Source organism: Oreochromis aureus, linkage group 6 (assembly GCF_013358895.1).
Source record: "Oreochromis aureus strain Israel breed Guangdong linkage group 6, ZZ_aureus, whole genome shotgun sequence".
In the NCBI taxonomy this organism is placed as follows: Eukaryota; Metazoa; Chordata; class Actinopteri; order Cichliformes; family Cichlidae; genus Oreochromis; species Oreochromis aureus.
Genome location: NC_052947.1, coordinates 31,772,930 through 31,788,052, shown reverse-complemented (window position 1 = coordinate 31,788,052; position 15,123 = coordinate 31,772,930). Strand labels below are relative to the sequence as shown.

Below are 15,123 nucleotides of genomic sequence, written 5' to 3'. Positions count from 1 at the left end.
GCAGGTAAATACATACAATACATACACAAAAATACTCCAAATCCACTGTGTCAGAGGAATAAAGTTAATTAATTCCACAACAAAATATAGCATACATCCTTTACAACAGGTTTTATTATATATGTTTGCAAATATTCTCCAGAATGCTGTGACTCCCCTCTCATGTCTTATTAATAATGTGTGTCTTTCACATCTTCCGTATTAAGCTCATCCATCAGGTCACACAGGTTGTCCACTAGATCCTCCATCAGAGCATAAACCTGTCAGATAGGTAGAGACATATATTTGGTATGAGGAAGACCAAACGGATTAAACCAATGACATAAATTCTAACTACATTTCCTGGGTATGACTCAAGAGTGCTTAAAAATGCAGACACAATTTTTAATGACACAACAGTTTAGTCTTTTCAGCAGATTCCACTTTGTATAGAAATTCCCACTATTCATAAACACAGGCAGTTTGTAATGCCTTCTAAAACTCCCAAAGTGTTCCAGCCTGGCCTCAGATATACGATAATGTCATCATCAAGGTAATTTTCTCAAACTCTGGAAAGTCTTGTCAAGTACCGAATTTAAACATCAGTGTGGAGTATTTGAAGTCAATTAATTTACGTGCCTTGCTGTGCAGAAGCCTTGTGTAAACGGGCATCATCTTCACTACATTTTTTTGTTTAGGAGGCGGTTGAAGGATGCTCTCTGACTCATCTTCTTGGTTTTCCAAAGTTCTCTTTATCTTTGTTGTTTTTCCCTGATGCCCTTTTCCTGTTTCCTTTTCTCTTCCCCCCTTCTTTTGTGTGTCCTGCAGAAAGATAGAGTTAAAATTAATGAGAGAAAGATATCAGTATTGCTTACAGAGAAATAATATTGTTAGCAAATAATTTAACAATTTAAAAATAATGTTTCTGGACATAAATGTACGAGGAATTTTCCTATCTAAGCATCATAATTATCTAGGCAGCTATCAAAATAAATCTTTGTACACAAGGCTTAAAACCAGCACTTCATGGGCATGTTCTTCAAGGAAGCACTGTATTAAAACCAAATACAATTCTGTTGTGAAAATCTCTGCATGGGTTCGGGGACATCAAACTATTGTCAGTGAATACTCGTCATCCTGTTTCTACATCCACAAACATACATGTGGCACACAATTAAAAAAATACAATCTGCTATTTCATGGGATGTTCATGCAGGCTCCACTTATGCTGAACCAAAAATGCATATTTTATACAGGAAAGTGCTGCAAGGCAAGTAGAAGAGTCTAGAACAACATGAAACAAAAAGTGCCTCAATGACTTTTGAGCAGCTAAACTCCTGTATCAAGCAACAATGGGAAAACACTTGACAAACACAGTGGCTTATCTATTTTGTTTCTGAATGCTGCAGTAAAAACAGCCACGCCCTACTTTTATGAATTGTACATATATATTAAAAAGTGACATAATAAAAGACAGTACATTTTCATATATATATTTAGGTCATATTGCTCAATTTCAGAATCCAACATGTTGTCTTTGAAGTACTTTTAACAGAGTATTTAAATGGCTCGAGAGTCACTGCATTCTTTTTTGCAGACCTGTGGAAACGAGGCCATGCAATGAGTTGAAGCGGCTTGTCCAGTTCAGGACGACCACCTATTTCATGTCATGTTGTACACTGGATGCCCTGTCCTTTTTGAGTTAATGTATAGCTGCCACAGATGGCTTGGACTCACACCCTGGGCACACAGTTGGTGAGCAGGTGCACATTTTCACACAGTGTTCTGTTACCATGGTACCCTGCGAGTAATAGGCTGCACCTTACCTATGACTCAACCGTCATACAGAGCAGAAAATCACTCAGCAAAATATGTAGTCATACAGACAAAGCCGTGCTTCTAATCTAATACTTGAAAATCTTTGAAGCAGGAAAATGGAGGGGTGAACCATTAGAGGAGAGCTGTGACAGGTTCAAGGCCAGAACTGACACAGCAGTTCATCATCTTCGAACAACACAGTCAATTCAAGTTTCTCAATCACTCAAGCTCACAATTTGTGAATAGGACTGGTTATAATGAGGTAGGATGCATTGTGGATAGATGCAAAAACAACAACAACAAAACAAAGCAATCAAATGCATTAAAATTAGTACTGAATAAAATCTTTGCTGAATATCTCAACCAATCTGCCAAAGCATGAATGGCCAGTACCATGTTTTGCTATCCATTATAATAATCTCTCTAGGGAGCAAAACACTAAATAGAGCCATTTCACATTCTGTATTACTACTTTTTTAGTGGTAAGACAGAATGTGGAGGGAGACAAAATGAATGTACCATAAAGATGCTTCCAGCAGGCAACTATAGAAATGGTTAAAATGTTTTCCTTACTTAAAATAAAGCCCTGTAAACCAAGCACACATACCATGACACATATAAAAAAGTATTTCAGAAAATTAGCCTATAGAACAGAAAACTGCAGGTGTCTGTATTACTGACAACGAGGCAGTCAGTAGTAACAACAAAACAGGCATCTGTTGAATGACTGATGAATGAATGAAGAGCTGACAGCTTGCCTGAAGTGGTGAAGGTGACTCATGTTTGTATCAGCTCAAGTAACGTGTCATATCTTACAAAATGACACTTTATTCATGATCACAAACAAAAACCTTTGAATGAAGGTCATTCAGCCACACACACACACACACACACACACACACACACACACACACACACACACACACACACACACACACACACACACACACTCCTGCACTATACCTCTCACTTTTGCATTCTCCTGCTGAAATACAATTTTTTCTCACCTCTACTTTTTTTTTAGTTGTTGGTACCTTGTCTTTTTAAATTTTGGATCTTGCTCCATTCTTTTCCTTAATACCAGCTTCACTGACCTTTATATCACTTTTGACTTCTATGTTCATATTTTCAGACAGAATTATACTTAATAGCACACTAGTAAGCAACACAAAAAGAAATATATACATATATATGTCTGTGGTCCTGCCAAAGTGCTTGTATTTCCCCAGCATCAGTGATTACAGGTTTATCCTCCTTATCAGTCCATGCTTCTTTCTCTGGAAGGCCCAGCAGGTTCCGTAGCCACATGGCCTCAGCAGTCATTCTGTCCAGCAGTTTTCTCCACAGCTGCCGCCTGCAGGGGGCACCACACACCAACATAAGCTGAAGGGTTGTTGCACTGAGGCAGAGTATAGAACATTGGTATGTGTACAACAGAGAAACACATTGAGAAACTAGTCCTACATTACTACTCAGAAGTTAATGAATTCACCCTAAGGTGCCAGCTGTTAGGGGATGTTTCAGTCCAGAAGGTTCAGAAAGCTGCAAATACAGAGAGTTGAGTTGGGCCAGACCCTCTTCTCTTTTGAGGGAGTCCTGAGATGACTCTTCATCAGGTAGAGACAACACAGCCTTAAATGTGTGGTAAGAAAAACAAACATAGTAATAAGATGTCTTTTATCATCAACACCATATGAAAGCTCACCTATATATATTATAAAAAGACTAAGTTTACTGCTTTTCATTGTAGTGTCAGGTTTCATGTCACTACTAGATAATATGTATACCTGCCGGAGAGTATCAACAGAGTAGTCCCAGGTGCTTCCTTGATCCAGTTTTTGCCACAGTGCCTTCAGGCCCTCCACTGGCTCATCCCGGTACTGCAACTAAAACCATAGAAGGTGTTCACCAGTCTGAAGCAGTTTATGTGAGGTGTATGCGCCTGTGCACACAAGGCTCAAAAAACAGAAATTACTGCCACAAAACCTTAAGGTTATCACCATAAACAGTTACCCTCAAAATGATGGATGTCATCATTTTTATTTATTCTTATGGAAAAAGAAAGAGATCAATATACCATGTATATAATGACCATGTGAAAGGCCCTAAGAACAGTAATCATCATCTGGTAATAACTGACATGACTTAATATTTCGAATTAGAATCATCTTTAAAAGTAAACAGTTTTATCCAAATGACTGCCTACACCTTTCTGTCTGTTATTAAACATAATGTCCCATGTTATTATTTTGCTCTATATGTACTGGAAAGTAGTCTAATCAGCCTTCTAATTAACCCATTTAAAGCTTGGTGTCTATCGTAGTTCTCAGGGAACACAAACTATGTTGTATAGTACAGCGGCAACAGTGGCTGGTTCTATATTTTAGTTTTTATGATATATTACTAGTTAATGACCTTCCATGAATTTCGATGGCAATAATGCAATTACTTGGTGTTGAATGAATAGGGACAAAGACAGAATATAGGATGAGGAGGGGAAGTCATAACAAACTAATCATACTGTTGCGCACACAGTGAATTTTCAAATAGAAGAACACATTAGCGGGTCAGCTCACACTGAATCAGGTGGCGTGACTAAGATTGAGACTGAAATCAATACGAACAAAAACACTCTAAAAGAAAAATGTGTGATGCATTAGTGCTACACGAAACTGGGCCACCCTGCTGCACAATGAGCAACGTGTTTCACACTATGTATGAAAAAAAGGAAAGAGTTACAAATTTCAAAGTCATCTATTCTTTATGTGCTGAAGTCCTAATATTGATGTGAACAAAGAAATTGATACACTAAAAAAGTTTAACTGAGATACTCTAAGAATATTGCTTCTTTCTGTGCATATGTTCCACCTTGGGGTTTCTGCTCAGAAACAGTTGCTCTGTAGTGATGTAGAGCTCTGCAGGTGAGCTTGGTCTTTCTGGACTGTGGACCTGGTAGAGCGCCTCATAGACAATCGACCGGCAGATCTTTTCCCAAACTACCTTTTCCAGTTTTGTCTGCTTGTCCACAAACAAAAACAAAAAAAAGAGGAAAGATTATTTCTGTTAAGAGAAATATCAGTGCTATCTGTTTATTTGTGTTTTTATCTCACTTTCGTGGACTCAGCTGAATAGCAACACTACCTCTATGAAAAGCCTCTCATCTGCAGATCTGTCTTGGTACAGAGATATTCCCCTTAAGACAACTTGCATGGAGGCTCCTTGCAGCAGCACAGGATGTGTGCTGAGCTGCCAAATTTCTGTTTTGATGACTGGCTTCTCTGACTTAAATAGAAACTCCACTCGCTGGGTCTCACCTGGAAGAATCACACCTACAGGGAACAGAAAGCAACAGGGAAAACAGAAAGCTCGGTTGAGTGATGGTTCAATAGACAAGCGGTGTATGACGTACAAATGTTGGTGGCAGGTGTTTCGATCATGTTTGTGTGGTTACCAGAGGAGGCATTAAAGTAGAAGTGCACTTTCTGTGTTTGCGAACCCAGATTAGGAAAACTGTATGGCTTGGGAAGCTGCTGCCAGCTGTAGAAGATGACGGTGCTGCCCTCATTATGTAGGTCCAGGTGGGATGTGACTATTTCTCCAGTCAGGGCTTCAAAGAATATTGTAGCACTAATTCCTACTTCTCCCTGATAAGTGAGCGTTGGAGAAAGAAAAGCAATTATGTGTTAATTGTCAAAGGTAGCAAACAGAATATGTCATTATGTTGCGTGTTTTTATATATCTGCACATGTGTTATGTGTGTGCTGAAGACACAATCAGATTTGGGCCAAAGTCATGTTTAAAACACAGGGTGTACATGTGTATTTGGCTACCTGCAACCCATGCATTATCATATAAACAGCATTATTAATTAAACATGGGTTTTAAAAGTCAAAACTCATGTAACAACCAGATTAAAAAAAAGTGGTCATTAAGGGACAATTGTCAACAAAACTGCTGTTTTTCTCATTAAAGTCTAACCGTACAGGAAGGACTACAAGACCCTTAATGCAAATACTCTACATAAACTGTTTTCATTATATCATTATTTGGAAAAGCAAGAAAAGTGGCTTATTCTGGTGAATTTATCAATACAATATATACAGTTGTCAGAAAAGACTGAATAAGCACCTGTTCCCCTCTCTCTCTCTCTCTCTCTCTCCCCCTCTCTCTAAGGTAAGGAATTCATGCTGTACCTGCTTTGAGAGAGAGTTTCCAGTCCAGGTAGCAACCTGACCGCAGAATCTCAAGGTAGGCACATCTAAGTGAACATCTTCATGCTGTGCCAGTGAATCACTGTAGGAGACAATCACAAAGCAGAATAACTAAGACTACATTTAATTTAAGTCAGTTATTGCTAAAAAATATTTTGTGTGAGGACAACTTAATTCCAGACCAGCATTATGTGCATATGCACTTGATATTCAGTCCCACCATTAGCCATTAAAAGGTGAAGATATTTCCTCCTTACATTGTTTGGCTATACTCTAAAATCTCTGTTTGCATTATTTTTAGACAGAGCAAAGAAGAATTACACTTTGACAAAATAGGAACTGTAGCAGATGTTATAAACACTGTAATTCTGTAAAAGACGCTGGCAGAGATTAAACAGAGAAAAGAAAAGAATGGTTGGATCCGAAGCGAGATGCAAAAAAAGCTCCTCTGTTCACATAATGAAAGGAGGCCTGCGGGAGCTATTTAATGCAGCCATAATTACATAATTATAAAATACAAATCAATCATAATGGGCCTCATAAAATTTAGTACACTAAATTATTTAAAGGGCAGTTTTTTTAAATTATACAACGTACTTTTTAATGTTTGTGAACTTGTAAATATAAAATAGTGATGATACAAAATACAACCTTTGTGAAACACTGTTTTATGTTCAGTTCTGTCTTGCCTTAATAGTCACCTCACTTCACATTATGAAGACTGACTAAAAACTGTGTACATGCATAGTCTGATTTATGCATTAGCTATGCATACTCTCACAATAGATTCTTATTTCATAAACACTTTTTTTTGTGGGGAAAAAAACATGAGTCGTTTTTGTGCATATCTGTGTGATATGTCACCTGGTCCTAGGTTCTAGTGAGTGGAGAACTGTGTCTCTAGGATCTAAACAACATGACCTCTTCGTTTTTGTCCAGCTAGCAAACAGGAAATTGCATCACGACCAACAACTGAAAACAATATGCAACATAATTACATATTTATGACAACTGTTCTGTGTAAATGTAGTCTGGCTGACACCACCTGAGTTGGGTTTCTTAATAACTTCAAATAATGTGATGCACCTTCAGCGACACAGCGCTGACCTTCAGTGGGCAGCTTATGAAAGGATATACTCTCAGTCCCCGTGTAAACTATAGGGGTCATTCCCTATGAAGCCACATTCATAATCTTCTTCTCAATCATGAAATGTAGCTTTGCAGCAAAAAATCTGACAACATACAGTATTGAAAAGCCAATTACACAATGTGAGTTTGCAATACATGTTATGTAACTTCAACACACTCTGGACAAATGAGTCATGTTACAGTACTGTATCATTGCTTCTCTGCAACACTGCAACATTAACAAATACCCAGGCTGATATCAAGTATCCAAGAACCAACCATGGTTCTAATGAAGGTTCTAATAATGAAGTGGTTCCATTATTTATATCAAGGTTCAACACTTCATTTAACAGTGACTGAATTACATGTTAAAAACAATGACTTCTTAGTACTCTGCAAATGGCAGCATTTTTGCCTCATTTTGATATTAACAGTAGAAAAATCTGGCCTTTGTTTCCTAAGTATGGAAAACATTTAATTAATCATCAAGCACCAAAAAGCAGTTATTTCTTACAGGTTCTGCTTGCTCTCCATCTCTTCTTCTTCGTTCTCTAATAAAGGACTGTAGGATGGTTTGCCAGAGCCAATCACTACCAGTTCACTGATGTCCTGTAATAGACAGACAGACAACAGAGTGGTACTATGGAAGGTAGGGGTTAATTTCATGTGAGAACTAACAATGTGGCTCTTGTTACTGACACACTAAGTTTGTTTCACTCCAACAGGTATGGGCAATTATGTCCTGTCAGGCAGAGAGGTGACAGTCAGGTGGTGACAAAACCTTCAGCTTTAGAGTATCAGGTTTTGTGGAGCACAATGTCCGTTCTCATTGACCATACTAAAGGATATATAATTATTTTACTACTGGTCTGCTACTTTCTGATGCACACGGAAAGGGCAGAGGACAAACAAAAATTGCTAATGTATTTTTTTCATCCTGGTTAATTTTTTTCTACAGGGAGTGCAGAATTATTAGGCAAATGAGTATTTTGTCCACATCATCCTCTTCATGCATGTTGTCTTACTCCAAGCTGTATAGGCTCGAAAGCCTACTACCAATTAAGCATATTAGGTGATGTGCATCTCTGTAATGAGAAGGGGTGTGGTCTAATGACATCAACACCCTATATCAGGTGTGCATAATTATTAGGCAACTTCCTTTCCTTTGGAAAAATGGGTCAAAAGAAGGACTTGACAGGCTCAGAAAAGTCAAAAATAGTGAGATATCTTGCAGAGGGATGCAGCAGTCTTAAAATTGCAAAGCTTCTGAAGCGTGATCATCGAACAATCAAGCGTTTCATTCAAAATAGTCAACAGGGTCGCAAGAAGCGTGTGGAAAAACCAAGGCGCAAAATAACTGCCCATGAACTGAGAAAAGTCAAGCGTGCAGCTGCCAAGATGCCACTTGCCACCAGTTTGGCCATATTTCAGAGCTGCAACATCACTGGAGTGCCCAAAAGCACAAGGTGTGCAATACTCAGAGACATGGCCAAGGTAAGAAAGGCTGAAAGGCGACCACCACTGAACAAGACACACAAGCTGAAACGTCAAGACTGGGCCAAGAAATATCTCAAGACTGATTTTTCTAAGGTTTTATGGACTGATGAAATGAGAGTGAGTCTTGATGGGCCAGATGGATGGGCCCGTGGCTGGATTGGTAAAGGGCACAGAGCTCCAGTCCGACTCAGACGCCAGCAAGGTGGAGGTGGAGTACTGGTTTGGGCTGGTATCATCAAAGATGAGCTTGTGGGGCCTTTTTGGGTTGAGGATGGAGTCAAGCTCAACTCCCAGTCCTACTGCCAGTTTCTGGAAGACACCTTCTTCAAGCAGTGGTACAGGAAGAAGTCTGCATCCTTCAAGAAAAACATGATTTTCATGCAGGACAATGCTCCATCACACGCCGCGTCCAAGTACTCCACAGCGTGGCTGGCAAGAAAGGGTATAAAAGAAGAAAAACCAATGACATGGCCTCCTTGTTCACCTGATCTGAACCCCATTGAGAACCTGTGGTCCATCATCAAATGTGAGATTTACAAGGAGGGAAAACAGTACACCTCTCTGAACAGTGTCTGGGAGGCTGTGGTTGCTGCTGCACGCAATGTTGATGGTGAACAGATCAAAACACTGACAGAATCCATGGATGGCAGGCTTTTGAGTGTCCTTGCAAAGAAAGGTGGCTATATTGGTCACTGATTTGTTTTTGTTTTGTTTTTGAATGTCAGAAATGTATATTTGTGAATGTGGAGATGTTATATTGGTTTCACTGGTAAAAATAAATAATTGAAATGGGTATATATTTGTTTTTGTTAAGTTGCCTAATAATTATGCACAGTAATAGTCACCTGCACACACAGATATCCCCTAAAATAGCTAAAACTAAAAACAAACTAAAACTACTTCAAAAACATTCAGCTTTGATATTAATGAGTTTTTTGGGTTCATTGAGAACATGGTTGTTGTTCAATAATAAAATTATTCCTCAAAAATACAACTTGCCTAATAATTCTGCACTCCCTGTATAGGCTTGGCGTTTCTTTCACTCTCTTACCCACGTCTCATTTTTTTCATGCTATCAGAACAAGCCGTTTCTGTTTGCCACAAGGTACTCCAGACCCTAAATCACCTGAGCATCACATTAGCCACCAGCCTGATAGAACACAGTGCAACCATTTTCTCTAATTTTACCATTGCACAATTGGTGTGCGTGTGAAAGATGGGGGAGGACAATAAAACATAGGGGGAATGTACCAGCTGAGACCACCAATAAATAAATAAATAAATAATTAAAAAGATGTCATTTGAATAAACCTTCCAATATTCAGCACCTGCTACTTTAAGCTAATAAGATTAAATGGGAACTGGCTGTGAAGAGAAGCACATTTTTATTTAGGTGTTTACCCCAGAACCTCCAGCCTGCACTGATGAAGTAATTATAATGCAGAGAGAGAGGTAAGGCATGTTCAGTCCCTTTTCTTGGGTTCTGTTAGTTCACAGGTCTCAATAGTTCTACCCTATGACAGGACACGCTCCAGATTTCATAATCGTACCTTTTCTGTGTTTCCATATATGTGAACAACTGTTAGGGTTTATGGAAGGGCCACCCAGCTTAATTAATCTTTTTACACGAGTGCACTGAATATATACTTCACAGGCAATAAAATGTATGACTGTATATTTGCAATATGAGAACAGTTTTTGCGTGTAGGTGTGCTTATGCCCTCGAAGCTGCAGGCTTGTGTGGATTTGAGTGGATGTATGAGTACATGTGCTTGTCAGCCTAGTCCACATACTGCAGTTTGTTCCTTGTTCAGAAAACCTAGGACAGTGTGCCCAATGCTGGATGATCACAAGCTGTTTGTGAAGATAGAGACTGATTATGATGAGCTAGCAGCTCCTGTAGCTTGAGACAGAATGTCCTGGGGGAGTAAGCAGCTTTTCTGTGGATAGAGTTGTCCAATAATGAAGCTTTCTTACAAAAAAAAAAAAACTAAATGCAATGATAAACTGTACTATGCATATCAAATTAGTTTCCTACACAGCGCATGGAGATATTACTGTCCAAGTCCAAGTTTTCAGCTGTTTTTAACACAGTGTTTACTGGGACTTGGATTGTGGTTTAGATTTTAGATATAATCAGAGGTTTTCAGGAGTGGGTTCTACAACATCAGTATTGGTGCACAATATTATACTGGAAAATGTGTTGGAGGCAACTAAGAGTGCTGCACAAGATCCTATATACTACATATACTATATACTATACTACTATCATTAAAGAACTGTTTGATTTGATAGAGAAAGCTATAAGCTGATGGCAGAATGATTTGTCATAAAACATTTTAATGTGGAAATGTGGAAAAAAATATTAAGACTACTGGAATTTTGAAGAAATATTTATAGAGAAATTAGTTCAACAACCATTTGGGTTGTGTTTGGAAAATAACTGGTCCTTAATCCACCTACAGTGAATGAGGTAGTTGCTGCCTTCAGGAGAACCAGGAAAATGACTTCTCCCCACTCTATATAAACGGTGGGGGGGTAGAGAGTTTTAGTGACATCAAATGCCTGGGTCACAACATCACAAAGGATCTGGCGGGGACCATTAACACCTCCCTTCTAGCAAAGAAATCTCAGCAGAGGCTTTTCTTATCGAGAAAGCTTAAAAAGCCAAACTCCCATCTCATATATTAGGGAATTTCTACAGGTACACAATAGAGAGCACTCTGCACTACTGTGTCGCAGTGTGGTACAGCAGCTGCACTGCAGAGACAGCACTGCTGCACTGTTAGCAACATTATCAAAGACTCAGTGCACCCTGGACACAGATTGTCCTCCTCCCATCAGGCAAAGATACAGGATCATCAGGACATACACTAAATGACCGAGGAACAGCCTTTTCCCCATAGCTGGGGAAGTCCTCTTCCACCTTATCCTATGGAGTGTCTTGTCTTATTAGTTAAAAGATTTAATCATTATGTTTCATTACTGGCTTGTTTATGTCCATGTCCTGTAAAACCTCCTTAAGCAGCTGGCGCTGATGCTGCAGGTATGCGCTCTGGCTCCAAGTTTGTGAAGCTGGCCGTAGAGTCTCAGCACAAATGATTCCTGGAACAAAAAAATGAATTTCAGTTTTACAGACTGAATTTGCTCATGTGTAGGAGTTTATATTTAATGTTTCCAGCTCTCCCAACTGAACGCTCATTCTGCATTTACATGCTTGTTTTCTTTGTTTGTTTGTATGCAACCACTTAACATCCATTTTATGATGTGAGCGCTTTCTTTCTCTTATCCCAATTGTAATTATTACAAGAAAACTGTCCTTTCATAAATCTTTTTTTTTGGCTTGGGAAAATGCAATTTTTTTATTATTTCAGGTGAATAAACAATGAGAAAAACTGCATCAAAACAACGGTAAAAATTGGAATATAGCATAGGTGTCTGTGTGCACCTGATTCCTGGCATATCCTCTGTGGTTGTCCCATCTGTGTGATAGGTTTTCGTCTGCCCCGCTCTGTCTGAGTCAGAGTGGCTGTAATACCGCTCATTTCATCTCCATAACGCTGTGGGAGACTCCAAAACTCACTGCCCACACGATAACCCTAGAGAAGTTAAAGAACAGCTTTAGAGATTTTAGTCACTGGAGAACTACCCAAAAAAACAAACAAACCCAGCAATCTGATGGATGACTAAAGACAGAGTAGACCGGCAAAAGCAAATATGTGTCATACATATCCTGAGTGGATGAGTGGCATGACTCGGTTTAGAAATTCCCTCTGCTCCTGAGTTTCTCTATAATGGTTGGCTTGATTCATCAGCAAGTTTTCGACTGGCCTATGGAGCAAATCTTGACACCATTGAAAGAGAGACAAGACATTAATGCAGACTTAGGAAATTTGCATTTTCTTCTAATGAGAAATTTGGGATTGTGGGTAATGCTGTAATAATGATGCACAGTTTATCTCTTTTTGGTGCAGGCTGTTGTAGTCTCTAATCAGCTCACCAGATAAGAAGTCCTGCTGTTGTCTCCGATGTCTCACGTGTTTGTCCCAATTCTGTAAGGCAGTACCCTGGATGTTTCTTTGGCTTGACAGCGTTTCTGTTTCTACAGCATCTGGGGGACTCCTTTCTTTGGCCTCACATAGAGGATCTCCTAGGGAATTTGGTATTCGCTTCACCAACTGGTTGGCGATAAGAAAGGTTAGTAACACAGCGAAGTCAAAGAATTCCAGTTGTATTTGTTCATCTACAGAAATTGGGACATTAAAAAAAATACCTCTGTCTCCCCTTTAGCCTCTAGATAAGTTCTGTAATCCTCTAAGCTACCCAGGATGGTGTATGAAAGAATCATCCCATGCTCATCAAACCGAACCCCCATTGGTCCTGAGTGGAAAGGACAAAGGGACAAAAAAAGAAAAGTTGTAAATCACAAACAGGATATATTTAGCTTACTCTAATATGCAACATAATTTTCCATTTGTCCATGACGGCAAAGGAAAACAACTGACCTCTGAAGTCCAGAAGCTGGCAGTCAGAATCCAAATTCTCTTGCTTCCTAGTTCTCACTTCATCACCTGCTGATGTTTTACTTACATGTGCCATAAGCTCTTGTTTCTGATGGCTCTTTGGTATCTTTGGCATACAAAGCTGCAGTCATAATATACCAAGTTAAACATTTAAGTGGCATCAAGGAGAATTTAGATTAAATTTGCAGAACAAAAGCTTTGCTTATGAACTGTTAATACTGTCTATGTGGATGAAGTAAATTTACTTTATTGAGCTTCTGTGGATACATGGTAAGAGCCCCGTTGTAGCTTCTTGGTCCCTGAGAAGAGGAAATTAGAAACGAGGTGTTACGACACTGTGTTTTCTGTCTAATTTAACAGTCAAATTAAAATGTGCAATGTTTTATTGTGATTCCACAATTGAAGGCTTTAAAATGTAAAAACAGATTGCACTTCATTGTACATAAAGCCCAGTGCTCAGATATACACAGACACACATGCTGATACAAAGAGCGCCTTGGAACACTGACATGGTTATGCAATACTACTAATTTGTCTTTATCCAACAGTTCGTGATTATAGTTTCCATGGCCACAAAAATGATTCGTTTCTGGCTTTTGTAAGTGTTTTCTTCCTTTTTTCAATTCTTCTGATCACAGGTTCAATACAATTTTCAAACTGCTTTTGATAGATGTCCTTGTCCTTTGAGGAAAGAATCTGCTGCAGTGCTTTTACACGTTTGCAAAAAAAAAGTCACTGATATTGACACATATTCTGACTGAGATTTTGTGTTTTTATCTCTCTCATTTAAAGCTTTACATGACTTCATATTGCTCCTTTGTATTTCAAATGCATATCTTGAGCTCTCAATAGTCTAGATCCAATTAAAATCAAGTACACAAATATAAGACATAATAAAGAAATACTATTGTTTATGTTTATACTGGCAAAAATCTGACTGGTAAATCACAACCTTACCAACAAAAGGAATAAAAACAGTTAACAGACCGAAGCTGAGAATTATTCCTGTGTACTTAATTCTAATCCTAATTTAGTTTGGCTCTGCTCTCTATGTGTTGAAGGTAGGTTCTTTGTAGATTTTACAGAACTGCACAGGAATTTTGTTTTATTTTGCGAGTTGGTTATTAGATGCTGCATCCCCGCCGCCCCGCCCTTCCTCCTGTGCCCAGGAGAGCAAATGGGCGATTTATTTGTTTGGTTGCTATGGTGATGTACCGTATGCGAGAACAATAGTAAACTATTTCCTTGACTTTGTTTATCTGTATTCTTTTTTTTTTTTTTATAAAAGTAAAACCTCAACGTATTTCCTCCACCACAGTACAGAAAGGTACACGTAGCTACACACATATAAACTATCCACAATCACCAGTGAAACCACTGACAGGTGGAGAAGTCACACAGCGACACACATTTAGCATGACATAATAGAAAAGAGGAAGAAGCAGACAGAGGCGAATGACTGATACAGAGGGGTTGTAGGTGACCCGAATGACTTCAAGTTTTTAACTCTTTCTTCGGTTACTTACCGCAGCTCATTTCCCCTTTTATACAGTAGTACTAGAGAGGCAATGTAGCATTAGCAAAGCTAACGCTTCAGTTTGGTGTACAGTAACCATGGCAACATACGCCTTAATTTACGTGGCGCAATGAGTCGCTACACAGACACGAGAAAGCAAACTCTTAGAGTGATATTTAATATTAGTTGAGTAAATAAAATGTTTTTTTCCCCTTAACTTACTATATTATTTACTAATCTATTCAGTTTTATTTTCTAAAAATGTTTAACCAACATATTGTTTTTAATTTCCTCTAAACCTTTTATTGTATTCCCATTCCTTATTTTATTTAGCTATATTTTGTAGTTTAATTAATTAAAATATTAATTGATTTAATTAAAATTTTAATTAATTAAAATCAAATCACTGCACTCCTGTATTAGAAGTAAACAACGAAAATTAGCTGCTAAA

At 38.6% G+C, this 15,123-nt stretch overlaps 1 protein-coding gene across 1 annotated transcript; it reads right to left on the bottom strand.

The window, feature by feature from the left end:
* Window positions 1-96: 96 nt before the first annotated feature.
* Window positions 97-14,784, bottom strand: LOC116323910 (mycbp associated protein). The gene is made up of 18 exons (XM_031744386.2): window positions 14,683-14,784; window positions 13,402-13,455; window positions 13,139-13,277; window positions 12,907-13,013; window positions 12,634-12,811; window positions 12,362-12,477; window positions 12,082-12,232; window positions 11,620-11,738; window positions 7,651-7,745; window positions 5,991-6,090; window positions 5,249-5,441; window positions 4,939-5,126; window positions 4,666-4,812; window positions 3,585-3,683; window positions 3,290-3,429; window positions 2,983-3,151; window positions 619-801; window positions 97-260 (listed from the first exon to the last, which is right to left on the bottom strand). The coding sequence occupies exons 2-18, from the start codon at window positions 13,423-13,425 to the stop codon at window positions 171-173; spliced, it is 2,238 nt and encodes a 745-aa protein (XP_031600246.1). The 5' UTR covers window positions 13,426-13,455; window positions 14,683-14,784; the 3' UTR covers window positions 97-170.
* Between the last annotated feature and the right edge of the window lie 339 nt (window positions 14,785-15,123).

What these genes read in the sequence shown, in the direction of transcription:
- LOC116323910 (XM_031744386.2), bottom strand. Translation starts at nt 13,425, where the DNA reads ATGTATCCACAGAAGCTCAATAAA. An exon ending in CCAGCTTCTGGACTTCAGAG is followed by an intron (nt 13,014 to 13,138) that starts GTCAGTTGTTTT and finishes CTTTCCACTCAG; the next exon opens with GACCAATGGGGGTTCGGTTT. An exon ending in CTGTTGATACTCTCCGGCAG is followed by an intron (nt 3,430 to 3,584) that starts GTATACATATTA and finishes CACACATTTAAG; the next exon opens with GCTGTGTTGTCTCTACCTGA.